A 27787-nucleotide genomic window follows, 5' to 3' on the forward strand; every position below is an offset into this window, starting at 1 on the left:
AAGAGGTGCATAATTATACAAAATCTACCAAAATATTTTTAATTCCCTAAATTTTGTTCATTGAAACTCAGACTATTTCTCACTTTCAAAATTGATCAAAAGTTAAAATCAGCATTAGGTTTGTGCTTTTTGATTTTTTAAGAAATTTCTCTTCCTAAAGGATTTATTTTCTTTAAGAACTGAGTGTTAATGCTACAGGAATGTACAACTATCTAATAGAAATTTTACTTAAATGGTTTCTCCAAGAGCAGCATCTTGAAGTAGCAGCTAACCTGTAGTCATCAAGTATAAGAGAAATGTCACACTTAAGAGAAACAAGGGAGGCCCCTCAAATCCTTACATGGGTTGGTATATACTGGATTTTTAAAACATTAACACATCAGGGAGATCATTCAGCTTATAAACACACAGGCAGGTGCTAGTAAATGTAATTTTTTTCAAGAAAAGCCTTATTCCACGTGAGCAGTGCTTCCCTAAATTGCAGGAATAATTTCTTACTGAAAGCCTAATTTAATCACTGTGCTGTTAACTCTGCCCTGCCTGCTGGAATGCCTTCTCCCTCTGATCCCTCATTGGCAGTAGCTGTTTTAACCTATCAGAAACTGACCAGGTTACCATTAATCAGGCAAAACTTCTTTGTTTTAAATCTTTAAATAAATTAAGAAAAAAATAAAGAATTTTTGCCCAAATTCAGATAATTTAAAAATAACCGTATTAGAGAAATAAATTTGCCTGCTGTTCACAAATGCGGCATTATCTGTTTATAATTACTGTTTCATTTCACCTTAGATTAGAATTGTTTTATACAGTTCAAACATAATATTAAGTGTTGGTTTTAGTACTGGGGCTCTCTTCTTAAAAATTTTAAGGAGGATACAGTAATCCGGCTTCCATGTGGATCCCAGGTTTCACTGTAGAGACCTGCAAAGAAAAAGGCTGATTTTTGCACGTTTCCAGAATTTTGATTTTTCATGCTGTTTACTGTAAAAAGCCTCATGGTTAAGGTTGAACTTTGGGACTCCACTGAGGGTCTTTCTCCCTGAGAGGCAATGGGATGTATCTTTGCCTTACCCATTCACAACACCTGAATCTATTTAGGGCAGCTAATGAAGAAACTGTATTTGGGGGCAGGGTTAATGGGCGGCGAGTTACAAGTTTAGTGAGTTGGTTTCCTGAAGACTCCCAAGTGTGCCCAGTGTTTTATTGTAGTGCAGCACGCAGGGTGTTGCACTGCAAAGTACCTGGAAACTTGCACATCTGTATTCAGCTGGTGAAACAGCTGTGCGAACGAAAGCAGGGCTGCCACGGAGAACTATCCGCTGGAAATGCCTTGCTCTGTTACAATGTCCTCATGGAGCAGATAGCCAGCGTGGTGAAAGGGATAAGAAGCGCTTCTGGCTGCGGAGGCATTGCGGGATCGGGCTGCTCTGCGCAGCTGGCACCGTCGGGAAGACCGCTGCGGGCATGCGGATGAGAACAGGGTTGGGAGCGCTCCGCAGCCCGATGCCCCGCCGTTGCAGCGGAGTCAGATCGGTGCGCGCTCTCCCGCTGGCTAGCTCGGCGGGCGCCGGCCTGAGCTGCGGTCGGGGAGGAGCAGGGGCGCGGCGGCGGGCGGGGCGGCCGGGACCGTGGCCGAGGCCAGAGGGCCGCGCCGACGAGCTGGGGACCGGGTCAGGGGTGCAGACTCTGGCCCTGGAACCGTCGAGGGCAGCACGTTCAGGGAGCCCGGCGTGGAAAGGCCACGCCGTAGACCTGCGCTCAGACAAAACAAACGCAGTCCCACAGCCCGAGAAAAACGAGGATTCCAACTGACTTCTTTTCAAAGATAAAAATTTGTTTGGGCGTGGGTTTCGTTTTTTCCCATTGCAGCCTTAGTGGCGACTCGAAAGAGAGGGCCATCTTAGGTTTTTTTGTATGAAAGGTCCTCACAAGAATTCTCGATTTTGATAAATTGCCCTTTTTTTTTTTTTTTTTTGCTGACTTTCAAGTGGAGACCTACACTATAGCATCACTTGGTTAGTGGCATCAGGAAGCTTTAGATGCCTTCTTTTGCAAAAGGTTGAAGCAAGTTCAGATTTATAAGTCAGAAAAGACCCATTTGCAGGCAGGTTGCTAATAGGAGAGGCACTGAGTTTTACATAGTGTCTGGAATTCATTGTGTCCAGGGTTTTGACCTCCAGGAAATGACAAAAGTTTAGGGACAGTTGAGTGGGGAAAAGCCATGACTGCTTACAGGAAGGAACCTTTATCCCTCCATTTACCTATGAGACTCTAGGCTTGACCAGAGACATACACTATTAGCACAGTTTACCTTGGCTGCAGTTAAAAAAAAATGTGTGTGTGTGTATTTACTCAGGCTGCTGGGACTCAAGCATCAGCTATAGTTTTGTTTTGTTTTGTTTTTATCAGCGTAAAAACTCAAGGGGCATGCCAACAAATCCTGCACATAGTATTTCAGTGGTGAAAGGGATTGAAGGAGAACAGTATGGAGTGTGTAAGAAGAGGAAACGTGGTAGGGAAAAGAGCTCATTCCATTCACATCTAAAAAACTTGCATTTTCCTCAGAAAAAAATCTTTGAAGTGAAGCAGAACTGAAAAGTTTTCCTTGATCATTCTGTTCTAAGTAAATTGTACTTTATTGTTTAGAAAATTCCAGATTTTAAATGTAGTACTGTGGGCTAGTGTCTCAATTATGTGTGTTTTAGGATTCCATCAGGAATTTTTACTGGTTACTTCTATACCTCAGGCTTTTGTGTGACAGCTCAGGACTGAGATTCTCAACTTGGTTTAATATTCTTTAAAAAAACCACCACCACAGCTAGACACAGAGTCTCTTCTCTGCTAACTCTTGGTGCAGAGTGTTGATGAGGTGTGAGAGTCAAGAACGTTAAAACTTTCTCTTTTGTAACTGACAGGGACAAAGTTGTGTTTTTATCAGTAAAATAAACTGATATAATTTATAGGGATATATAGAAAGCAGATGTCTGTTTGGCAAGTTGCCATTTTTATAGCTGTGTTTCAAACACAAGCCACACTTTTAAATAATTAGTTACAGTTACTTACTAATGAGATCCAAAAAATAAGTTGTCAAAATAGAAGGAGTTAGACTCTTGAGTGACTAAGGGCCTGTTTTTAAAAAAAGTAATTTAAAAGGAGGGGTGGATGATAGGAATTAGTCTTCTTTCAGACCATTAATTAGTGTGATTTCAGGCAGTGCCCGGGGCTTTGCCTCTTCTCACAGGAGCCCCTCTGTGGTGATGAGTATTTGAGGGTTTGTTGCTTTGTTAAAATGAAGTCCTTTGCTTGGGGTAAAAACCAACAACTCCAGAAACAAAGTTTGTCAGGGAACTTTGGGTGACTTGTCTCCTCACTAATGTTAATTGGCTCTGTGTACTGAGGAAGAGACTGACTTCACCAGGAGTCCCATCTCTTCATGGTTTTTTCCTGGTCCATTAGTGTGTTTCTGTTGGCAGTTTGAATTTAGTAAACTCATTCATAGCCAATAAAACTGTGTTTTGAGGGGAACAATTATAGTAAATGCTTGTTTATCCCACTGGTTGAGAATGGAGTGTTTTGATCAATTAAATATTCCTGTTAAAATTTGAGATTTTATGTAATTTGCCAGTTTTTTGTTTGTTTGTTTGTTTTTTGTGTGTGGCAGAGACAGATTCAGAGAGAGGGACAGATAGGTACAGACAGACAGGAAGGGAGAGAGATGAGAAGCATCAATTCTTCGTTGCGGCTCCTTAGTTGTTCATTGATTGATTTCTCATATGTGCCTTGACTGGGAGCTACAGCAGAGCAAGTGACCCCTTGCTTGAGCCAGTGACCTTGGGCTCAATCTTGTGAACCTTGCTCAAACCAGATGAGCCTGTGCTCAAGCTGGCGACCTCGGGGTCTTGAACCTGGGTCCTCCACATCCCAATCCAACGCTCCATCCACAGTGCCACTGCCTGGTCAGGCTAATTTGCCAGTTTTCAAAGAAACACTGGATATAACAGCTATGTAGTTAAACCAGTGGCCTTGAAGATTTAAGGTGTTTCAGACCCATATGGGTCATGGGTCATCACTAAGTCCTTTATTTACTCAGTACACATTTTTAGAGGTATGAGATGCTGGGGAAGATAGCCAGGGCTTGTCTTCATAGAGTTTACTGTCTGGAGGGGGTTGGACTTTCAGCAAAGATTCCAGACGAAGAGTTCATTACAGTGAAGGCTGTTGGAATTCAGTTGGGGTGCAATTCACCCATTAGTTTATCAAGTAGCCAGTTCTTAAATAGGTACCTTTTGCACTACATAGTAGTGGTCAGAAATGTGTAGAGCAGTTGTCTGCAAGCTTTAGTGAGCTTGTAATCACTAGTGCTGGTTACAGTGCAGGTTCCCTGGTGCCCCCCTCCAAGATTTCAAGGCAGACCACGCAATCAATCTGAATGTTTCCCAAGCACTGCAGCCAGGCAGATTTAAGTGACTGGTGTCCCTGAACAACATGGGATGGCATACATTTAAGATGATATTTAAGTAAATTTTGGGGGAGTGTTAAAAAATTAAAGAATTATTCTGAGATTATTGGAGCTAGAAGGGGCCATTGGAAATTTCTCCTTCCAGAGTTCCTTATCTGAATTCATGGAAAAGTTTGGACGGCCTGTGTTTCTTCTGAAATTAAGTGTACACTTTTGTGTTTAAGAATATTCTTCTAGTGCCTGACCTGTGGTGGTGCAGTGGATAAGGCATCGACCTTGAGCACTGAGGTCTCTGGTTCAAAAATCCCATGCTTGCTCCAGTCAAGGCACATGAGAAGCAACTACTATGAGTTGATGTTTCCTGCTCCTCTCCTTTTTCTCTCTTTCCCCTCTCTCTAAAAATCAATTAATAAAAAATTAAAAAAAAATATTCCTCTAGGGAGAGGATCCGTAACTTTTAACATATTCTTAAAGAGGACTGCATCCCCTCCTCCTAAGGTTAAGTCCCACTGTGATTCTGTCATGTGACAAGATGGAAAAAAAAGGCACTTAATGTCTCCATTCAGGTGGCCAGTAACAAGGCCTCACCTTGGACTTGTGCAGCATGGCAGCCCTGCAGAAGGAAATCCTGAGCTCCTTCACACTGCTATACTTGACTTTGTCAGGGCTTTTTGAGGGGTGCTTCTGAATTTGGAGTGGATCTTACAATTGGTATGTAAATTTAACTTTGTGCTGCTTTTCTTTTTTTATTCCAGAATAGCTATTCTTAAATAACATGTGTATTTTAAGATGAATGACACTGGATAATCAAGGACAAGAAACAGAAGTTAGTGGAAACACTAGTGCCACGATGCTGTGCGGCCTCTGGGTCTTAAGCTTTTCTAGTTATTCCAGGTTTCTGGTACAATAAAGGAGGAATTTGTAGTTCACTCACAATTCTGAGTAAAGGATTACTAAAAATACTTCATCTGGTATTTTAACTCTTTTAGTTGGTTATGAAGTTGCTTATTTTATTTTACTAATTGTTGTGTTGGTTGAGCGCAGTGGCTTTGTCTGCTGAATGGAGAAAAGAAGCTGCAGAACTGCCCACCGTGAGTGTTACAGTCTATATAGCCTGAAGGAGACATTCCAGAGAGGGTGCTTGTCATCTCTTTATATTCTTCCTAGGTGTAGATCCTGAATGCAAAAAAACAAAACAAAACATGACACCAACTTGAGTGAAAGTTGATGAATGTTGAGTTAGGGGCGATTATCACATGAATGAAGCCAGTGAAGGGTGGACTGACTGAATTTGCCTTTAGCTGAATTTAAATATTTCTTAAATGGTTCCAGTCTTTGCTGTTGGCAGTCTTTTGACTTTCTCTGGAAGACAGCATGTTGCTCTCTTACCTTTGTTTAAAAAATATAGCTAAAATAAATTGAAATGGTCTCATGTTTTAAGAAAGCTTAAAAAGTGTGGTTTGCCTGATTGGGATTAAGAGGCATATTGCAATTTAGATATCTTAATGAGGGGAAGCAAAAATCGCCTGTTGACCCAAATTATCTTCTGAGATAGAACTTTGAGTAGGGCTTGGATTTGAGAAATTGTTTCATGCTCTTTAAAACATCTAATTAATTAAAAACCTTCCCTTGCTTGGAAAGTTGTCCTACTGCCCCTCACTATAAAGTCAGCCACCTGAGGAGACATTTGTAGATGTGGCTTAAAAGAGTAATGTGACATTTGGGTTTCACACTATAAACACAGCTGTAAATTGAGATATTTAAACCATTTAATAACAGATGCACAGTAGGAATTTGGGAGAAGTTCCACATTATGAACATTGCTCTCTGTTCTTTTGCACATGCAGGCAGAATTTGGCTTGTTAATAAAACTTCGAGGCATTTTTGCAGGAAAACATGTAGGGAAGCTCTTCTAAATTTTGAATTTGCTAAAACTGTAGGCACCTCCTCAGGTGACAGGCCACGTGGGCTTTTTATTATTATTATTATTATTATTATTATTGTATTTTTCTGAAGCTGGAAACGGGGAGGCAGTCAGAGACAGACTGGACCGGGATCCACCCGGCACGCCCACTAGGGGGCGATGCTCTGCCCATCTGGGGCGTCGCTCTGTTGCTACCAGAACCACTCTAGCGCCTGGGGCAGAGGCCATGGGGACATCCCCAGCGCCCGGGCCATCTTTTGCTCCAGTGGAGCCTCTGCTGCGGGAGGGGAAGAGAGAGACAGAGAGGAAGGAGAGGGGGAGGAGTGGAGAAGCAGATGGGCGCCTCTCCTGTGTGCCCTGGCCGGGAATCGAACCCGGGACTTCCGCACGCCAGGCCGATGCTCTACCACTGAGCCAAGCGGCCAGGGCCACGTGGGCTTTTGAGTGAGATTTTTTCCCCCACTCTTATTTGAAGTTGATGGTGCTGTTGTGTTATTTAGGTGTTCCTGGTACCAGAGAGCTGAAGTAATGAGAAGTCGTCATGGAGGCTCAGTCCCACAGCTCCCCGACCACTGAGAAGAAAAAAATTGAGAATTCTATAGTGAAATGCTCCACTCGAACAGATGTCAGTGAGAAAGCCGTGGCCTCCAGCACTACTTCCAATGGTGAGCCGCCTCAGGGATTACCAGCAGCCAACCCTACAGTCATTTTTATGTTCTCTGCATTCCTTGCGCATTGAGCATCTGCACCTGGACCAGTGTTTGTTCCATCCGGGGCTAGAGGAAGCAAATGGGATGAAGTGTGTTTCGGGGGTGCAGGATAGCCAGGCTTTTGTCATCTCCATTTTGGAACTGAAATGACATGTTTTTTTCCTAATTTTCTAATTTGAGATGTAAATGTGATAGGTTATTTATCATAGAAAGTTCTTGTTTTGGCATTTTGGAAGTCATTCTGATTTATCCGGCAGGAGTTGAGACTCCTTTCTATTTCACATGGAAAGTATATACTAATCAAAAAGTTGATTAGTTACTACAAAAAAGGCAGAAGTAGCCTTGTCAAAATTAGTAAGAGGATCCCCATCCCCAACTCTTAAGTAATCTGCTTGAAAGGGTTTTAGAAGTTGTTAGTGTTGTACCTCAAGGTAACAGTAGTCTCTGAGATACAGCTTTTGCTGTCGGCTTATAAAAATTTAATTTACTTAATTTGTGTTCAGAGATAGCATAGAGCTACTGTTTCTATATGCTATATTAATATTTTAAGCAAAGTGTTGAGAGGCATTTCAATTCAAGCAGGGAGCATTGAAAATGAATTCCAGAGCCCCTTCTGTATAGGTCAATGGTAGCCTTCCCTTCCTTCCCTGGCTTTTCCACCTGCACACCATTATTGCCTTTGCGCTTCGTAGAGTTTGTAGAAACCCTGGCCTCCCTGAATCACTCTCCACTTTTCCACATGCCCTGGCTGGTCTGTTTTCCCATTCCTGGACAATACATATTTTGGCACACTGATTTGCGTGAGCCAACTTGCTATCTCCCTCCCAGCGGGCTTATGTTTTATTTATTGCAAGAAAGACTTTACTAGGTTGATTTAAAAATTTTAACATACAATTAGAGAGTCAGAATCTGCTTTGGAAAGTAACTGCAGCTCGGAACCATAGACTCTAAAGGCAGAAACCAGTAAAGAAGCTGCAGCTTCCTATCCTACCTGTAACTGCCAGAGCTGGCATTCTGAGATGCCTGTCCTTGCTCTTTGTGCCCATCCTGTGCATGGCAAGTATGTGCTACTCAGGTGCCCTCCTCTGATCCCTGGATGTCACCACTGTGCATTGTTGGCTTGGTTGGGTGAAGGAAGGGGGAGCTGATGTTAAACCTGCCGGCTAATGAGTCCTGTTTTGAATTGATCCTTAGGGGGAGATATATATATATATGTCTTTGTTAACATAATGAACTTACTTTACATACACATGAAAATATATCTGTATTTCTCCCTTCTATTTTTGGTGTTTCAAGTCAGAACTGGAGCTTATTTTAATTGAACCAGATACTGCATTATTTTTCTAGTGTGCATTATTTTTAAAGAAGACATCATTTCTCCTTTAAAAAACAATCATGTGACCCTTGTTTTTTTATTTCCTGGAATTTGTAAAAGTTAAGACATTTATTATTTCAGAAGTAGAATCAGTCCATGCAGAGTAGCTTATTTGGTTATTTTAATAGCAATTTTGTAGGAATAAGCATTTTCTGTGTATTAAGCTTTATGTGAAACATCAGCTTTTGGTTATCTTTATAGCTTGTGTGTGTGAGTGTGACTGTATGATGCTGTGTGGATATGTGAGAGAACAGGTGAGGACAAGTGTGAGCTGGTAGGAGGTGATGCTGTCATATGGGGAGCTGTGATGAGCCGCTGTCCTTTTTCTCGGTGACTTCAATAGAGCAGCAGCAGTGGTCTGTTCTCACGAAGGCGCTGCTGTGCGACGCCTGCACCCGCACCGGTCAGGGGTGCTCGGTGCTGTCGCCTTCATCTCCAGCCACTCTTTTCGAACCCATTTTTAGGATGACTAGGAACAGAAGTAACATAGCTGTCCTGTGGCAGCCAGGAAGCCACTCAAGAACATTAGCCAAAGAAGGAACCATCCTGATTTACAGTGCTATAGTCTGAAATAACCACAGAACTGATTCCCGAGCCACAGCCCACTGGCTGCCTGTCTTGGTCAGCCCGTTGCTCTTGGAGCACACAGCACACACACTTTTCTAAACCTGTGTAAAACCTCTCCCTTTTGGAGGAGAGTACTCATTAGTCAGGTTTGCAAGGGCACATGTATAAATGATACGTGTCCAAGAAATCCTAGTAATTTTGGCGAGTTTTTCAGTGTTCCTGTTTCTACTCAGGGATTTACTACTTTTTATATTGGGATAACTTTAAAGACCCAATCCAAATAAAAGAAAAATGGAAGTGCTGTTTTTAAGCATGGATTGCAACCCTGCTGGAAGATTCCAGGAAAACCAGCGAAGAAATGTAATGATGGGAAAAGTAAAACCAGTAATATAAACCTCTTTCTTGGTTATTGATTTAGGTAAGCAATGCTAATAATTGTAATGACCATTTTAACAGTCTTGTGCAGGTTTCTTATAACTAGCTCAGAGTATATAGCTCCAGTATCATGCTTAGGGGGTGGGATGGCCCAGTGTTTACTTTGTTCTGCAAGCCCCTATAGTTGCATCCTTTCCTCTGCACTCAAGTGATCACACAGCCAGTATGTGGGCCTTGGTTCTGGGCCCCATTTTCGTTTGAGAACTCATGGGTGTGACACTCTGTGTGTGCTCGCTGGTGGCTGCCATTGCATGGTCATTGGTTCATCCATCTTTCTTTCTTTATCTCGTTCTTTCTCTCTCTCTTTTCCCTCCCTTCCTCCCTTCCTCCCTTCCCTCCTTCCTCCCTTCCCTCCTTCCCTCCTTCCCTCCTTCCCTCCTTCCCTCCTTCCCTCCTTCCCTCCTTCCCCCCTTCCCTCCTTCCTTCCTTCCTTCCTTCCCTCCCTCCCTCCCTCCCTCCCTCCCTCCCTCCCTTTTACAGAAAGATTTCAGAAGTGCTCGGATAGGATAGCTGTACTGAGGCTATTCAGAAAAAGGAAGTGAAAATCATTTGTATCCTATAGTAGGTAGTACTGTGGTTGCTATGGTTTCCAGGGGAGTTCTTATGCTTCCTTTACAAAGCTCTTAAATTTGTAAATTTGTAAATGAGCAATTAAAAATGAGCTCAGCACTAAGAACCAAAGAAATATATGAATTTTCTCTCCTGTCCACAATTTCATGATTAAAATAACAAAAATGTTTTGTTATTGGTGCTGTTAGGTTGACTTAATTAACTTTCTAGCTGTAATGTGCTGCAATTTGTAAATTTGTATCAGACTGAGAGCCTTACAGCCAAACCATGCACATTCCACTGCATGTCTTTACAGATCTGTTTTCTTTCTTTTCTCAGCTTAGAATCTACTCCTAGAATAACACTCATACAGAGTTTTGTTTCAACACACACAAGCAAACTGTATGGTTCTAGAACCTTGATCAGCATTTTAATTAAGCATTTGTTTCTTACCACTGAAATTTAAAATAACACAAATGAAAAATTGTGTTCTAAATTTTGTATGAAAAAAAAGGCAAATTTGATTTTTGTATATATAAAGTGTTCAGTATGTTTTGTTTTTTTTAAACGGGGTGAGGAGGAATAGACAGGGACAGACAGACAGGAAGGAAGAGAGATGAGAAGCATCAATTCCTGGTTACAGCACCTTTGTTCATTGATTGCTTCTCATATATGCCTTGACCAGGGGGTTCCAGGTGAGCAAGTGACCCCTTGCTCAAACCAGCAACCTTGGGATTCAAGCCAGCAACCATGGGGTCATGTCTATGATTCCATACTCAAGCCAGTGACTCCACACTCAAGCTGATGGGCCAGCACTCAAGCCAGCCAGTTACCTTGGGGTTTTGAACTTGGGTCCTCAGCGTCCAGGTTGATGTTCTATCCAGTGTGCTACCACCTGGTCAGGGAAGCATTCAGTACTCTTACTTAGGAATCACAATGTGTGATTCATGTGCCATAGTTAGATTTTAAGCTCTACTGTTATTTATTAAGCATAAATGACAAAAGAGAAGACATTTAGTTTTCTAAATGTTAAATAAGACTGTGATTAAATGATCATTTTTGGAATCTAAAATGGTGTCTTTCACACATAAAGTATGCACTCAGATTATTAAGTAAAATATCTTAATCTGTTTCTAATATAAATTTCTAAGCTACGTGTTGTGTTTTGTAAATAAGAGTTGTTTTTTTTTTAAATTTAGATCTTTCAATGTTTTTAACATTTTCATTATCCTATAAAATTTTCTTCAATGACTTGCAAATATTGAGTTTTCAATTGAAGTGTTTTGTCTCATTTTTTGGCCTATGAATATTTTTTGAAGGAGTAATCTGATATTTCTTTTTTAATTAAAAGTTGTTTTAGAAATAGAATGTCAACAAAACAGCTCCTTCCTACTGTTTTTGCAATTACTGTGTGTTATTCAGTTTAATAGAACAATAATTATTTCATATAAGCTGCATCAGAGACAACAAGATGAAAGAACTACCCCCATACATAACTAATTTGTGCTGTGCATCAACAAGAACCTGCTTTAAATTTCCATGCCAATTAACAACCCCTGTACTGTACTAGGAAAAGTTAGTGGCTATTGAAAATACCACCAGGTCAGGGCTATCTAAAGACATTTGATAGTATGTCAACTACACAAAAAGAGACACTGTATGGTTTAAAAACAAGTGTAATACAGCCTTATATTTTAATGTTTTTCTCTAAAAGGAGTGAGTTGTGTACAGGGAGTTAAATGCTTTATAGACAAGAAAAACTGTGTATAGAACTAGCTTATCATAACCTTCTTCATCTTCTTCCTCCTCTTCTTTTGCTGTTTTCATTCTTGGTGACTCCATTTTTGCTGCCTCAGGCTTCCCTTTAGCTTGGTAAGCAGTGACATCTTTCTTGTGTTCCTCTTCCAGCTCAGCCACCTACTTCTCATCAGGCTGCTGCCACCTGCAGCAGCGTAACCCCACATCTGCCAGCTTCATGGCAGCATCACCAGTGGACAGGCTCAGATGCTCTCCTTTGGTGCTGACTGATACTCAGAACAAAACAAGAAAAAGGCCGAAGGAGGGCTCTTGGGTACATTGGGACCTGGGAACTTCTTTTAGGTTTCTCCTTTAGGAGGAATATAAGTTTTCATTTCTCTTTCATAATGGGCCTTGCCTGCCTTTGCTATGTCTTCACATTTCCCTTCTTAGCAGACAAGGTCATACAGGTCTCTGAGCACTTAAGACACTCTGAGAAGTTGACTGATGTACCTGGGTGCTTCTTTGCTCCTCCCGGCAGGTGTGCACAAAGAAGGCACATGATGGCATTTTGCCTCTTGGCTTCTTAGGATCTCCTCTTCCTGTGTTTCTTTATTTTTTTTTTTCAGCAAGCAGAGTCACACAGTGCCCATGAGGCTTGTACTTGCCCTTGTGCCGTTTCTGTGGAGCTCAGTGTGCTGCCATGGCTGTGAGAGGGAGAGCCAGAGGCAGCCTCTTCACTCCTCCTGCTCTGATATTTATTAGCCTACTACTCTACTTTAAAAAAGAAAGAAACTAATAATAAACGAATGTAGGTGTGGTCTTGGTGATCCTTTTTTTTTTGGATTTGATAGTTATTGGGAACATACCTTCAAGTGATAGATATCTGAAATGATTATTCTAATGGTGACACAGTATGAAACCGAAGTTGATAGATTAATAACAGTGGAAGTTCCCTGTTCACTTTGATTCTCTCAAGAAGAAGGGCTTGGTTCTTCTGTGCTTAAAAAGTATTTCTTTGAAGTTTTTAAGGGCAAAGTGGTATGGATGGTCTGAAAATATGTAAGTAGATACATTATTTTTCCCCTTGAACTTTTGGTTACTTCTTGCCCTTACGATTTGCTTTTAAACAGTTACATAGGTATGAATGACCATTTCTTTTGGCCTCCAGGTTGGGAGTGGGATGGCTCAGTTTAGTGCAGTGTTGGTATCATATAGACAGTAGGCTGTGAGATTTTGGTTTCCTGTCCCTAGATACTCAACCCCTTTTTGTTGGCATCCTATTTCTTGGCACATGAGAGTTGGATGGAAAGGATAGTCAGATAAAATAGATTTTACATTGTAAGGTATTGGATAGGAACACCCATATATATAGGCTTTGGTATCTGAAAGGTTGTGTTGAGTCCTGGCAATACCATGGGCTAGCTGTGTGAGCATGGGGAAATGAACTTCTCACAGCCTCAGTTTCTTCATCAGTTTATAAGATAATAGTTCGACCTACTTCACAGAGCTCTGGGAGGGTTAGCTGAGGCAATGCCTGTACAATTGTAAAAGCACCTTGCATAATAAGAGCTTAGTAAACGGCAGCCATTGTTCTTAGGGGAAATCATGTGGATAAGTCGTACTATGAATCCGAACAAAAGAATTGCGTTTTTTTTTGTTGTTGTTTTTTTTTAATACACATAGGTTTTGAAATTAAGGGAAAAATGTTTGGCAAAACTCTTTGAAACTAACTAGAAAACTAACTGGACTCTGAAAAATAGTTCAAGATGTTTCACAAATCCCAAATGTGAGTGAGTTTGCTCATCTTAAGGAAGGTTGGATTGTTCTGAATGCTTTCTCAAGCCAGAAAATAGGGAAGATCATTTTGAGAAGGTTTACTTTGGTTTAACTTTGAAAACTAATGTTGACTATATGTCTTTGCATTAGAAACAGCATATGCATGTTCCTTTTCTTAATTATTTTTTTGGGGTAAACTGTTTCCTTTCAGGTTAATAATGCCCATTAATAGAGTGGTTGGTGCTGTATTAAACTTAGATTTTATTCTTTTAAAAAAAGATCTCACATTTTTAAACCAATTTACAAATAATAATCTGATTCTCCTAAGAACCTTGGCTCTCTTGGATTCTAAACTTACGTGTTCGTGAACCTGGCAGCCTCTGTACCCTTATTTTTGCTAAGTATATTGCCTTTTCTGTGGTTGCACAGGCTTGAAACTGCAGTCACCTTTGACCCCTTCCTCTCATGCTTCCCATGTACAAAGTAGCCTTTAGGTCCTGGTAGATTTTCCTCTGTAATTACTCACCATGTGTCCCTTTAGGCCAGCTACTGCATTGTGCTATTTAAAAACCTTACTACCTCATGCCTAGACAATTAAAGCAACCTTGTCCCCCAGCGATTTTCAACCTTTTTCATCTCATGGCACATATAAACTAATTACTAAAATTATGAGGCATACCAAAAAATACATTTTTTGCTGATCTGACAAAAATTATAGCTATAATTTATATTCATTCACACCAAATGGCTACTGTTGTGTTGGCTATAGAGATTTCTTTCTTTCTTTCTTTCTTTCTTTCTTTCTTTCTTTCTTTCTTTCTTTCTTTCTTTCTTTCTTTCTTTCTCTCTCTCTCTCTCTCTCTCTCTCCCTCTCTCTCTCTTTCTTTCTTTCTTTCTTTTTTTTTTTTTGACAATCCAAGTGAAAAGAGGTCAGTGTCTGACTAAATAGTCAGGTATTTTGTGTTTTAAAAATTCTGGCAGCACACCAGTTGAAAATCACTATTCTATCCAATCATCTTGCCTTTGGTGTCTGCTGTTCCCTTTTACAGGACTTTCTTTTGCCAGACTACTCTTTTACTGTTCTGATTATACCACACCCTTCCTCTAGAACCTTCAGTGATTTCCAGCTACTTCCAAAATCTGACCAGTCTGACTTTTCAATTTCAGTTGCTACCCTTACATTGCCTCATGTATAACCTATGCTTTTGCTAACTTGAGGGGCTCTTTGCCTTCATTCATGTTATTCCTGGATATGGAACAGTGTTTTCCTAAGGTTGGTGTCTGTTTAAATTACAAATATTGATCGACTTACAACCTATGCAACTTACGACCATTCGACTTTACAACCACAATCGCTAACCACGACTGCTCCGCATCTGGCAGTGCAAGCATTGCCCAGATGGGCTTATGACAGTGTGGACCAGCTTCCGGCAGCACTACCATCTCCGCGTGCACCATTTCAACTGTTATCCCAGACTTGGTACAGCAATTTGTGTTTTGTGTCTTGGATATTTTTCATGAAACCCCTCCCAAGATGTCTACCAAGAGGAAATTGTCTTTGCAAATATTAAACTAGTTGTCCTGGTAATGCAGTGTATTACATAACCTGACGACAAATGTTAAAATAAGAAAAAATGGTGTAGAGATGATACAAATGGCATAAAATGAACAAAGAAAATTATGATACATAACAATAATGAAAGAAAATTATGATAAAATATGACTTAAAGATTTTTGTAACATCATTTTACAGTACTGTACATGTAGCCCACTCAACTTACAACCAAATCGTTTTACGACCGGTCTGTCGGAACCAATCGGGGTCGTAAGTCGAGTACTAGCTGTATTCTCAAATGTAACTATGTCCTCAGTCTCTTTCTCTTCAGATAGTTTTGTATCCTTTTGGGAGTTATATAATAACACTTGATTTTATATGCCTGACCTGTGGTGGCACAGTGGATAAAGCATCAACCTGGAATGCTGAGGTCACTAGTTTGAAACCCTGGGCTTGCCTGGTCAAGGCACATATGGGAGTTGATGCTTCCTGCTTTGCCCTGCATTCTCTCTCTCTCTATTTCTACTCTCCAAAGTAAATAAAATCTTAAAAAAAAAAACCCGGCCCTGGCCGGTTGGCTCAGCGGTAGAGCGTCAGCCTGGCGTGCAGAAGTCCCGGGTTCAATTCCCGGCCAGGGCACACAGGAGAAGCGCCCATCTGCTTCTCCACCCCTCCCCCTCTCCTTCCTCTCTGTCTCTCTCTTCCCCTCCCGCAGCCGAGGCTCCATTGGAGCAAAGATGGCCCGGGCGCTGGGGATGGCTCCTTGGCCTCTGCCCCGGGCGCTAGAGTGGCTCTGGTCGTGGCAGAGCGATGCCCCGGAGGGGCAGAGCATCGCCCCCTGGTGGGCAGAGCGTCGCCCTGGTGGGCGTGCCGGGTGGATCCCGGTCGGGCGCATGCGGGAGTCTGACTGTCTCTCCCCGTTTCCAGCTTCAGAAAAATACAAAAAAAAAATTAAAAAGAAATAAAATACAAAAAAAATCAAGTGGTTTATTTTTGTGTTTTGGTTTTTGTTGTTGTTGTTGTTTGTTTTTGTTTTTTTGTATTTTTCTGAAGCTGGAAACGGGGAGAGACAGTCAGACTCCCGCATGCGCCCGACCGGGATCCACCCGGCACGCCCACCAGGGCGACGCTCTGCCCACCAGGGGGCGATGCTCTGCCCCTCCGGGGCATCGCTCTGCCACGACCAGAGCCACTCTAGCGCCCGGGGCAGAGGCCAAGGAGCCATCCCCAGCGCCCGGGCCATCTTTGCTCCAATGGAGCCTCGGCTGCGGGAGGGGAAGAGAGAGACAGAGAGGAAGGAGAGGGGGAGGGGTGGAGAAGCAGATGGGCGCTTCTCCTGTGTGCCCTGGCCGGGAATTGAACCCGGGACTTCTGCACGCCAGGCTGACGCTCTACCGCTGAGCCAACCGGCCAGGGCCATTTTTTTTATATTTTATTTCTTATGCTAATTAATAGGTTGTATTTTATAGAAGTTTTACTTTTATAGAAAAAAATGTGCAGAAAATACAGGGTTCCTGTATACCCTCTCCCCACCCCCCACACAACTTCCTCTATTATGAATGTTCTCTGCATTAGTGTGATATTTTACAGTTGTTGAACTGCTGATAACACGATTATTAACTTAAATCCATAGTTTCTACTAGGGCTTACCCCTTGTGCTGCATATTCTCTGGGTTTGACAGATGTATGGTGTCGTGCAGCTACTGTGATACTATCATACAGAATGGTTTTAGTGCCCTAAGAATGCCCCATGCTTACTTCAAAGATATAGAACAAATATTCCAAAAATTTATATGGAACCAAGAAAGAATATGAATAGCCTCAGCAATCTTGAAAAAGAAGAATAAAGTGGGTGGTATCATACTTCCTGATATCAAGTTATACTACAAGGCCATTGTACTCAAAACAGCTTGGTATTGGCATAAGAACAGGGATATAGATCAATGGAACAGAACAGAGAACCCAGAAATAAACCCACAGCTCTATGGACAATTCGTATTTGACAAAGGAGGTAAAAGCATGCAGTGGAATAAATACAATCTCTTTAACAAATGGTGTTGGGAAAATTGAACAGGTACATACAAGAAAATGAAACTAGACCACCAACTTACACCATTCACAAAAATAAACTCAAAATGGATAAAAGATTTAAATGTAAGTCGTGAAACCATAATCATCTTGGAAGAAAATAGGCAGGAAGCTCTCTGACATCTCTTGCAGCAATATATTTGCTGATTTATCTCCATAGGCAAGTGAAATAAAGGACAGGATGAACAAATGGGACTATATCAAGCTAAAAAGCTTTTGCACAGCCAAAGACAATATGAATAAAATAAAAAGAGAAATCATACAATGGGAGAACATATTTGATAATACATCTGATATGGGGTTAATAACCAAAATTTATAAAGAACTTGTAAAACTCAACACCAGGAAAGTAAACAACCCAATAAAAAAATGGGCAAAAGAACTGAATAGACACTTCTTGAAAGAGGACATACAGATGGCCAATAGACAGATGAAAAAATGTTAAACATCACTAATCATTAGAGAAATGCAAATTAAAACCACAATGAGATACCACCTTACACTTGTCAGAATGGCGCTCGTCAACAAATCAACACATAATAAGTGCTGATGAGAGTGTGGAGAAAAGGGAACCCTCCTGCACTGCTGATGGGAATGCAGACTGGTGCAGCTACTGTGGAAAACAGTATGGAGATTCCTCAAAAAATTAAAAATGGAACTGCCTTTTGACCCAGCCATCCCACTTTTAGGAATATATCCTAAGCACAACAAATCACTGATTTAAGAAGAAATGCACCCCCCTGTTTATTGCAGCATTGTTTACAATAGCCAAGATCTGGAAACAGCCCAAGTGTCCATCAGTAGATATGTGGATTAAGAAGCAGTGGTATATATACATAATGGAATACTACGCGGCTGTGAAAAAGAAGGAAATCTTAACCTTTTGTGACAACATGGATGGACCTAGAGACTATTATGCTAAGTGAAATAAGCCAGGCAGTGAAAGAAAAATATCATATGACCTCACATATTTGAGAAATCCAATGAACATTATGAACTGAGGAATGGAATAGAGGTAGAGGTGGGATCAAAGGGATTAGAGGGAAAGTGGTCAGAGGGAAAAGGGATGAGAGGATGGAATCAGAGAAGGGAAAGAGATTAGTGAAATTATATACACATAACAGCATTATAAAGCAGGACAGCAAATCCTGAAGGGAAGGAAGGAGAGAGAGTGTTAGGGGAGGGAGTAAAGGGGGTATCAAGGGGAAAAAGGGAGTGGGGGGAGGGATATATATTCAGTGGGACACTTGAATATATATAAGCACAATAAATTAAAATCAATAAAAATTAAAAAAAAAGGAATGCCCCATGCTTCATCTATTCCAGTGGTAGTCAACCTGGTCCCTACCGCCCACTAGTGGGTGTTCCAGCTTTCATGGTGGGCAGTAGTGGAGCAACCAAAGTATAAATAAAAAGATAGATTTAACTATAGTAAGTTGTTTTATAAAGATTTATTCTGCCAAACTTAGCGAAAATCCGACATAAAGTACTTGGTAAGTATTGGGTTGGGGAATAAGTTCGTAGCGTTCTTACTGAAGACTTATTTAAACAAAAAACAATAATTATATCAGTAAGTTAATCAATTATATATTCACCGTTGCTGTTTACAACCTCTTCCCACCTCTCGACCAATTTGTTGATGCCGTTCCGCCAAAATTCGCCTGGTCTGGTGTCAAAGAAGTTGTTGAGCCAGGTTTTAAGGACCTCATTGTTATGGAAGGTAACGCCCTTCATATAGTTTGACAGGGAGCGGAAAAGATGGTAATCGGTCGGTGCAAGGTCCGGAGAATACGGTGGATGCTGAAGGACCTCCCATTCGAGCTCTTGGAGTGCAGCTTTGGCGACTTGTGCAACATGGGGCCTGGTGTTGTTGTGAAGGAGTATGGTTTGACCATGTCGATCAGGTCTTTTCAGTCGAATAGCCTCATTCACGCGGTGTAGCTGGGCAATGTAGAGCTCCTTGTTGACCGTGGCATTCTTTTCGAGCATTTCCCAGTTCTTCATCGAATTCAGAAGGCCTTCCGCTGTGGCACGTGTCATTGATGTCAAAGTCGCCATTTTTGAACTTTGCAAACCATTTCTGTGCTGTAGACTCGCCTATGACACCTTCTCCATACACGTCGCAAATGTCCCGGGCTGCTTCAGCAGCTTTTTGACCTCGATGAAAAACAAAGAAGAGCAGGTGTCGAAAATGTTGATTTTTGCCTCCTGGGTATTCCATTTCTAAGCCTCAAAACTAATAAAAAATTAAATAATTCAAAAATACAATTAACATAGTTTTGTAGAGCAGAAAGAGTTTTATCGAATGAATACTTACCCTTTGCCAAACAGCAAACAAATCGTTGTAAAATAAAATATAAAAACGCTACGAACTTATTCCCCAACCCAATAATTATTATTATATGCTTTAACTTGCTGTAACTCTACTTTATAAATTTTATGAAGTAAAGTTACTTCCCTACTTTATAAATTACCATTACTGTGGAACCGGTGGGTGCTTAGAAAATTTTACTACTAACAGAGAGACAAAAGTGGGCGGTAGGTATAAAAAGGTTGACTACCCCTGATATTCATTCCTCTTTCCCTGTAACATTTAAATTTTACTTTTTACATTGCTCACAAAAATTAGGGGATATTTTATAGCTTCATATTCATTTTGAAATATCCTCTAATTCTTGTGAGCAGTATAGTTGGAACTTTTTGAAGTAACAACACCTGGTTTGCCTTTTTCCTCATATCAGCTCCCACCTCCATTCACTATTTTGTGCTGGGAGGGCCTCCACAGATCCTGAGTAGGCCTGCACAGCACATAGTAGGTCCCTTGGCTTCGTGCGGGCAGCAGCACAGGCAGCACAACAGTATTGTTGATAGCAGGGTTTGAACCCCAGGTGCTTGCTTAGTTGCTGTATGGTCTCTGTGGCTGATAAATTGAGTAGCCAAAGGTGTTAGCTGTTGGTAGTAGTAGCAATGCTCTACTGGATATAGTTTGGCAGGATTTACTCCACTGGTAAGTTTCATTATATGTTAATAATCTATAAATAGTTAAACTGTAATCTGAGAGAATTATTGGTGTTAGCTAATAGTCCTAAAATGTGGTGGTCATCAGGATGTAGCAGGTTTGTAACAGGAGATGGGATCAGGGAGCAGCACTTCTAACCAGTAGTCCTGAAATTGGCACCAGTTTGGATTTAAGGATTTAGTTGCTTTTAGGGTGTGCATCTTACTCATTGAAGTTTCAGGATGAAATCTGCAATTCTGTGATAATGGGCTACCATGAGGGCTTCTTTGTATGTAGCTGTTGTATATCTCCTCTAAAAGGACACTTCTTGGGTGCTCAGATAAATCAGGAATAAATATCAGCCCCATCTTGCCACCATTTCCCAAGCCTGGGCATAGAAAGAAGCCACAATGTGATGTGTTCTGCTTGTGGGAGGTTTCTGGGTTGCCCTTCATAAATTGTGATCATGAGATGTAGGCATTCTGTATTTCCAGAACCAAACTAGTCAGAAGCAGAAATAGCAATTGAAGAGTGGAAGCTTGGGGAAAATGGTACATATGGGAAGACAGCCTCCCTCTGGGGAGGGAGCATGGTGGCCCTCCATCTTTGCACCACTTTGAGCACCAAGGAGTGAGGAGCTTGCTTTTCCTGGCAGCTCACCCCAGAGCATGGGGAGATAGATATGAGGAGCCTAGGCAGAGAAGAAGGAAGGAGATGGGTGATGGTGAAAGCAAAAACCTTCTCATCTTGTTTACATGGAAATCTTTCCAATGAGTTGTAATTTTTACTTATTTAAAAAAATTACAAACAACATAATTTACTTCTTTTGGTTCCATGAGTTTTAACAAATCCCATGAAGTCATGTAACCACCACCACCACCACACTAAAACAGAATAGTTCCAGTACTCCCAAAATTTCAACAAGTACTTATTTTTAAAACTCCGTATGGTAATATATATGGTATGAGTCATGAGTAATATTAGAAAGCATTAGAACTGCAGTTAGTATCTAACATTATGTTTATGTCATGTTTTTTAAAAAACTCATGACTTTTTAGGTCCTCTTAGCAGAACTCACTGTTTCTTTTTCCTTTCCTATTTAACTAGCTCCTGTTGTGCTTGACCAGGCAGGCGGTGGTGCAGTGGATAGAGTGTGAGACTGGGACTCAGAGAACCCAGGTTCGAAACTCTGAGGTTGCTGACTTGAGCACGGGCTCGCTGGCTTGAGTGTGGAATCATAGACATGACCCGATGGTAGCTGGCTTGAGCCAGGGGTCACTTGCTCTGCTGTAAACCCCCCTCCCCCATCAAGGTACCTATGAGAAAAACAGTCAATGAATAACTAAGGAGCTATAACAAAGAATTGATGCTTCTGGTTTCTCTCCCTCCTGTCTGTCTGTCTGTCTGTCTGTCTCTCTCTCTCTCTCTCTGTCACAGTAAATAAATAAATAAGTAAATAAGTAGTTCCTGTTGTATCTGAAAGAACTAAAATAAATGCACTTGAGCACTGCCTGGAAATATACAGTCCAGTGTCTGTGTCGGTTGAAGTCTTTTTTTTGTGTCCTATCAATGTATTTTTTCTTTTTTAGACCAATTTAAAATGCCATCTTATACCTAAAACTACAAGGCAGCCAATTAATGAGGGCTTCCTTTGCTGTTGTTGTTTTGCTACTATGAATTAAACAAGACAGAATCAGCAGGTTTAATGCAGCACTAACCTAGAGGAAAATATCAAAGGCTTCCTCCCTTCCTCCCTCCGCCCTTCCCTCCCTTCCCCCCTTCCCCCTTCCCCCCTTCCCCTTCCCCCCTTCCCCTTCCCCCTAGTCCTTCCTTTCTTCTTTCTTTCCTTCCTTCCTTTTTTGTAACATCATTCTTTTCCCTTTTCACAGATAGGACTTCATTTTGGGTAGGGGAAATTTTATATAGAAGTCATTCCTAGTCTGATTTACGCTGCTGTTCTTTATTTCTCAGCCTCCCCCCCTTCTTTGACTCTACTCTTTCAGTCTTTTTTTTTCCCCCCTGTTAGTGCTAGAAAGTTGAGTTCCATTCCAATTATTAAATCTTGGGAGACCATTCCCACATGGTTCTGTAAATGGTAGCTTCATCCTGCATTCTTTCATCTCTTTCCTGGCTCTCTGGCTTGACAGTTGAAAAGGTCTGACTGTGCCACACAATGGTTTGATTGGTTTCTCTGGGGGAGACTTTCCCTGCCTCATCATTCGCCAGGCAGGTGGACCAGAAAGTCTCTTGATTCTTTTGTTGCCTCTCAAAGTCCGAGGTCTTTGACTGAATAAATCTGCCGTCATGGGATAATTTGCTAAAAGGAGACTGAAAAATGTGAGAGAAAAGCCTCATGACTTGGGTGCTGCATTAATGAAATAACTGGGCCTTGGAGTTTGCAATTGAAAAATCACCAGGAATGTATTGGGTGGAGACGGACTACTTTTATTTCCTATAATAAACTTTTAGTTCTATCATTTAAAGTGTGCGTGTCCCTTTGCTCACCGGCTGGCCCAAGTGAATTTGCATTTGTACTGTGTGTAAAGGGACAGCCCTGTCGAGCTGAAAGCTGTTTGGACACTGTGTCTAGTTAGTCATTAGATTATTACTAGTGGATGGAAAGAATTCCATATGACAGGACTAAGGTTGAGTTAACACAGGATGAAAAGTAATTTACAGATAGGCTGTCCCCAGCCATCTTTGTAGCTTCTGATAAGGTTTCATTTCAGAATGGATAGGCGACATTTCCACTTACGGACCCATTCTGCAACACCTGTGATAACAGCTTCTGGATCCTAATTGAAATTGGTTTCAAAATGGATTTTCACTTTTCTCTGTCTGTGGAAAATATTGAATGGACTCAGAGCTGCCACAGAGAACCCTGGACCTGGAAAATGGAGCGGAAAGCTAAGATCATCTTTCATAACAGTGTCGATGATTTGACAGTTTCGTTATCTGTCTTATTAATGAAATCATTGATCACCTGATGAAGAAGATAATAAACTACATTTCACCACGGTTCGCAAAGCTCATTTAGATTCATATTACAAATAAGGAGGGGAAAAAAATCCCAAACACCAGTGGAACTAAAGTAAAGTAGTAAAGGTCAATTAAAACTTTTCATTTCCCAAATGACCACTTCATATCAGAATATTCTGAGTGATTACAGTCACAAAAATTAGGGGATGTTTAAAAATGAATATGAAGCTATAAAATACCCCCTAATTTTGTGAGCAGTATATTTTAAAATTATCAAAGGACTGTCTTTTTTTAACTAGCGTTTTTAGTAAAGACTCATTAAATGAGTCAGAAGTGGAAGGGAAGTCCTGAGCTGTTTCAGTGCTTTGTAATGGGGAGAATGGGAAACAAATTACCCATAGACCTCCCCTCTCTGCCCCTCCACCCCTTCGGGGTATATCTGGGGCTTGCCCTGGTAGGTGTGGTGGGCAAGCAAGACCAAACTGAAAGGAAAGTAGCATATTGTGGATTCCTCTCTCCAAGTGCTCTGGGAACCCTAGGAAGACCAGGTTTGTGTTTGGATTTAAGGAGGTGGCTCTGGAATGCGCTTTCTGTTCCTCTCTAAGGAGAGAAAAAGATGCTTATGACTTCCCATGTTTCATGGTGAATTGTATTCCTTGGTGTTTCTCTGTTCTCAGTGCCAGTAAGGATCAATCCAGTCCCATTTGAGCTTTAAAGAGGAGTTTTGATCAAAGGCTCTGATGATGTCACTGATCTTGGGTGATTGATTAGGAACAGAAGTTCTGGAGAATTCTGCCTTTTAATTTCAAATTCATTAGTGCCTACCTACCATTAGGGTAACTACCTCTTAAAATTACAAAAATTAATGCTATAGAAAATATTGTATTTATCTTTCGGATCCTTGTCTATTTTTAAGTTTATTGGAACCATGCCTGTATTTTATAAGCAACCTTTCCCTTTAAGTATACTGCAAAGAAATAGAATTCTCTATATAAACTGGGTTAATTATTTTGGAATTCCATGTAGAAATTGAGACAATATTCAGCAATGAAAATATTTACATTGTTTCCAAAGCAAGTTAATCATATACAGGTAATTATGTATTAGGTAATCATTACATGTATTTAAATATACCTTAGAAATTTAGGGTTTTATGACCTTAAAAATAATTTCAATTATGTTTTTGGAAATATTTAACACTTTTCCTTCACCATTCAAAAATAAAAACAAATGTATTCTGTAACAAGATGTGACAAATCTTATAACTGGGGAGGATGCACCTTGGAAGGAAATAATATAAAAGGAGAGATCAAGAGCTCTCTTTCTGGAAGCACTCTTAACTGCACTGTAACTGTTGGCTTAAAACCACCTTATAGGATTGGTTGCAAAAGCATTGGAAAAAATTCTGTTTTGAAAGGCGCTGTGGCACAAGTAAGAAAAGTTGAATGGAAAATGGAGAATGCAAATTATTATTAAAGTTACTATTATTCTATAGTTTGTTGCTGGTTGTCAAAGATTATTGTTTCATGCTTGCTTAAAGCTAATTTCTTTCACAGAAAACTTCATTTTGAGAACTTCCCTTGGAGTAGGACTGATAAATGTGTTTATAGGGTGAGTACCTAAAAGGATGAGATCATGCAAATGAGCATTTGAGAGAAGATGGTGAGACAGTTATGTGAATACTCATCTTTAATGGATGACAGGGTGGATCCTGCCATTGTGGCCATGCACATTCTCATTGGATTTGGGCAGATGGTAAAGAAACAGTGGAGCCAAAAAATGGTGGGCCATTACTTTATTAAAGTCTCGTACCTGCGGACGAGCAAACAGGCAGGGAGCACTGCTTTCCTTTCATTCAGAGCTCCTAAAGCCCTAATGCATTCTCTGGTTCCATAGCCCAGAAAATCTTCGGTTTCTCCTGGAATCAAAGGCCCCCACCAGCCTCAGCGGAGCTCCCAAAGCCCTTCAGCTCTGGTTCCACATCCGTACTCCTTCTCTTCCTGCAAAACCCAAGCTGGGGAAAAAATCCCTTCTACAGCAAACATTAGCAATACAATGGCGCCTTCCAAGCAGTAAAGTAATCTGCGATTTGCAATCTGCCTCCTTGAGGGCAAGCACCTCAGCCTTTCACAGACTACATACACAAGGTACTGCCCAGGCCAATGCAAAATATAAGTGACCAAACCTAAAAAACACATTTTACAAATTTATTTGCCCGACACAGTGACTCCCCTTTTATAGAATATTTTTGTTCCATTGGCGGCGATAAGAAAAACAATTCCAGACTCTTACCTATAACTAAAATAGAACATCCAGAAAGAATACAATAGCATGATTAAAATAATGGAACCTACAGCAAAAACAATATTCTAATATTCAGTTGCGAGTTCTTCCAAGCATTTAAAAACTATAAAACACACAGTGGCCCATTTCACACTAAGTTAAAGTCAAATCTGTCTTTAAAAACTAATAATTCTAGGCTTATTTTAAAATGCTGGCAAGTTTCAAAGCAGTAGAAAAGTCCCTCTTCTATAAATGTTGACAGCAGATCCGGTGGAGGTTAATAGTGTTTTATAAATAGAGTTTACTTAGCAAAAACCATATGTATGCCTAGTGAAATAACCTCACATTTATTTATGTTTTGATTTATAGGAAACATGTGCCCCTTGACAAAGCCTTTGGGCTCTTTTCCGCAATTAAAAGGAATCATGCTTGAAAAAAAATAGCTACCATCTTAAAGGGAAACTTTTTTCCGTAAATTAAAAGCACTTTCTTTGATCAGTTTTACACAGATTGAGATTATTTTCGTCCACTGGCTTGATCCCCCAAAACTGGATGAATTGAAAAAAAAATGATGTTTAATAATATATTGTCTCAAACACATATCAGCATATATATTGGTTAAAAATTAGGGCATCCAGGGATTAAAAAAGCATGGGTAATATGATTGGCGGGATACAGTTTTGCAGCAGGACGAATTTTTTTGTTGCTTGTGAGTAGTGGTATTGGCATAGTATGAGGTAGTACTCCTGTTGGGTAAACAAATTTTTTTAAGATTGCTCACTTGAACTGGAGTAGTGCCATGTGTGTATAGTCTACTGAAGGCTGAGGTGCTTGCCCTCAGGGCGGCAGATTGCAAATTGCGGATTGCCTGCTTCCATGGGGGGTGGGGGTGGGGGTGGTGGTGATTGTTTACTTATTGTTTGCTGGAGAAGGTTTTTTTTCCCCAGTCTGTTTGGCTGGAGAGTGCTGAAGTTGGTGGGGGGCCTGTTAGTTCAGAGGGTGAGTCTGGAGGAGTCCCTGGTTGTGGAAGGAGACCCGGTCAGGGTTAGGAACCTCTGCTGAGGTTGGTGGGCGTTGAGAGAGAGGGAAGCGGTCTTCCCTGCCTGCTTGCATTTGCCTTTACGAGACTTTAATAAACGGAATGGCCTACCATTTTCTGGCTCTGCAGTTCCTTTACCGTCTGCTCGAATACAGTGAGAACCTGCCTGGCCATGGTTGTGGCCACTGGCCCTACAACTCCCACTTGCTTTGCTGGGTTTTCTTCAGGCTGAAGAATGGAAACATGTCCTTTATGTACCTGCTGCTACAGCCTTCGTTGGGCTATCTGAAAAGTATCTACACTTTAATTTTCTTTCCAACAACAACAGATGATAAGGAAGGAGAGATAAGAAGGTGTTTTGTGCTTTATTTTGGTTGTTTTTTGGGGGAAAGAGTTTAGTTAAAAATAACTGCCTCTTGCTTGTTACTCTTTCAAGAAGTCTAAGGTTGTAAGTAAGTTGTTGAAAAGGAGAAATCCTTTCTTACTTCAAGAGAGAAGTGATGCCTGACCAGGCGGTGGTGCAGTGGATAGAGCGTCAAACTGGAACACGGAGGACCCAGGTTCGAAACCCTGATGTTGCCGGCTAGAGCACAGGCTCACCAGCTTGAGCGCAGGGTCGCTGGCTTGAGCATGGGATCATAGACATGACCCCCTGGTCGCTGTCTTGAATTCAAAGGTCACTGGCTTGAAGTCCAAGGTCGCTGGCTTGAGCAAGGGGTCACTCACTCTGCTGTATCCTCTCGGTCAAGGCACATATGAGAAAGCAATCAATGAACAACTAAGGAGCTGCAACGAAGAATTGATGCTTCTCATCTCTCTCCCTTCCTGTCTGTCTGTCCCTCTCTTTCTGTCTCTGTTAAAAAGAAAGAAAGAAAAAGAAAGAAAGAAAGAAAGAAAGAAAGAAAAAGAAAGAAAGAAAGAAAAAAAGTGGTTATATTAGCTGAGACCAGGCTACAAAAAATATTGTTTTGTCACTATTCTAAACTAGGTCAATGGTCTTTACACTAATGGGGGTAGATTGAGATAGGGAGAAAGTATTTAAATATAGAAGCTTCGTAATACATGCATAAACTAGTGATAATTTTGTTTAACAAAATTAAGATGTTTGCTAGTATAATTTTGTACCTTGTTTTAATTTTTTGAGGGGTGGTGATTTTCATTTTTAAATATAAGTAGGAGATATGTGCTTAAAAAAGGGAAGAGTTAAATTTTTATAGACAGTCTTTCTCATGAAGGTGATACCCAGTTTCCAAGCCTTAGACAGCTTAGCTCCTGCCTCCACCAAGTCAGGAACTAGAACCATTAAAAAA

At 40.9% G+C, this 27787-nt stretch overlaps 1 protein-coding gene across 2 annotated transcripts in view; it reads left to right on the forward strand.

The window, feature by feature from the left end:
• GLI3 (GLI family zinc finger 3) overlaps window positions 1–27787 on the forward strand; it is a 380830-nt gene that overhangs the window by 7036 nt on the left and 346007 nt on the right. For both annotated transcript variants that reach the window (XM_066341812.1, XM_066341814.1), the window contains exon 2: window positions 6884–7048. In XM_066341812.1, the coding sequence (XP_066197909.1) occupies window positions 6925–7048 (124 nt within the window). In that variant the 5' untranslated portion in view covers window positions 6884–6924. The remainder of the gene's footprint in view (window positions 1–6883; window positions 7049–27787) is intronic.

The sequence above is a fragment of the Saccopteryx leptura genome, chromosome 6, assembly GCF_036850995.1.
Source record: "Saccopteryx leptura isolate mSacLep1 chromosome 6, mSacLep1_pri_phased_curated, whole genome shotgun sequence".
Lineage (NCBI taxonomy): Eukaryota > Metazoa > Chordata > Mammalia > Chiroptera > Emballonuridae > Saccopteryx > Saccopteryx leptura.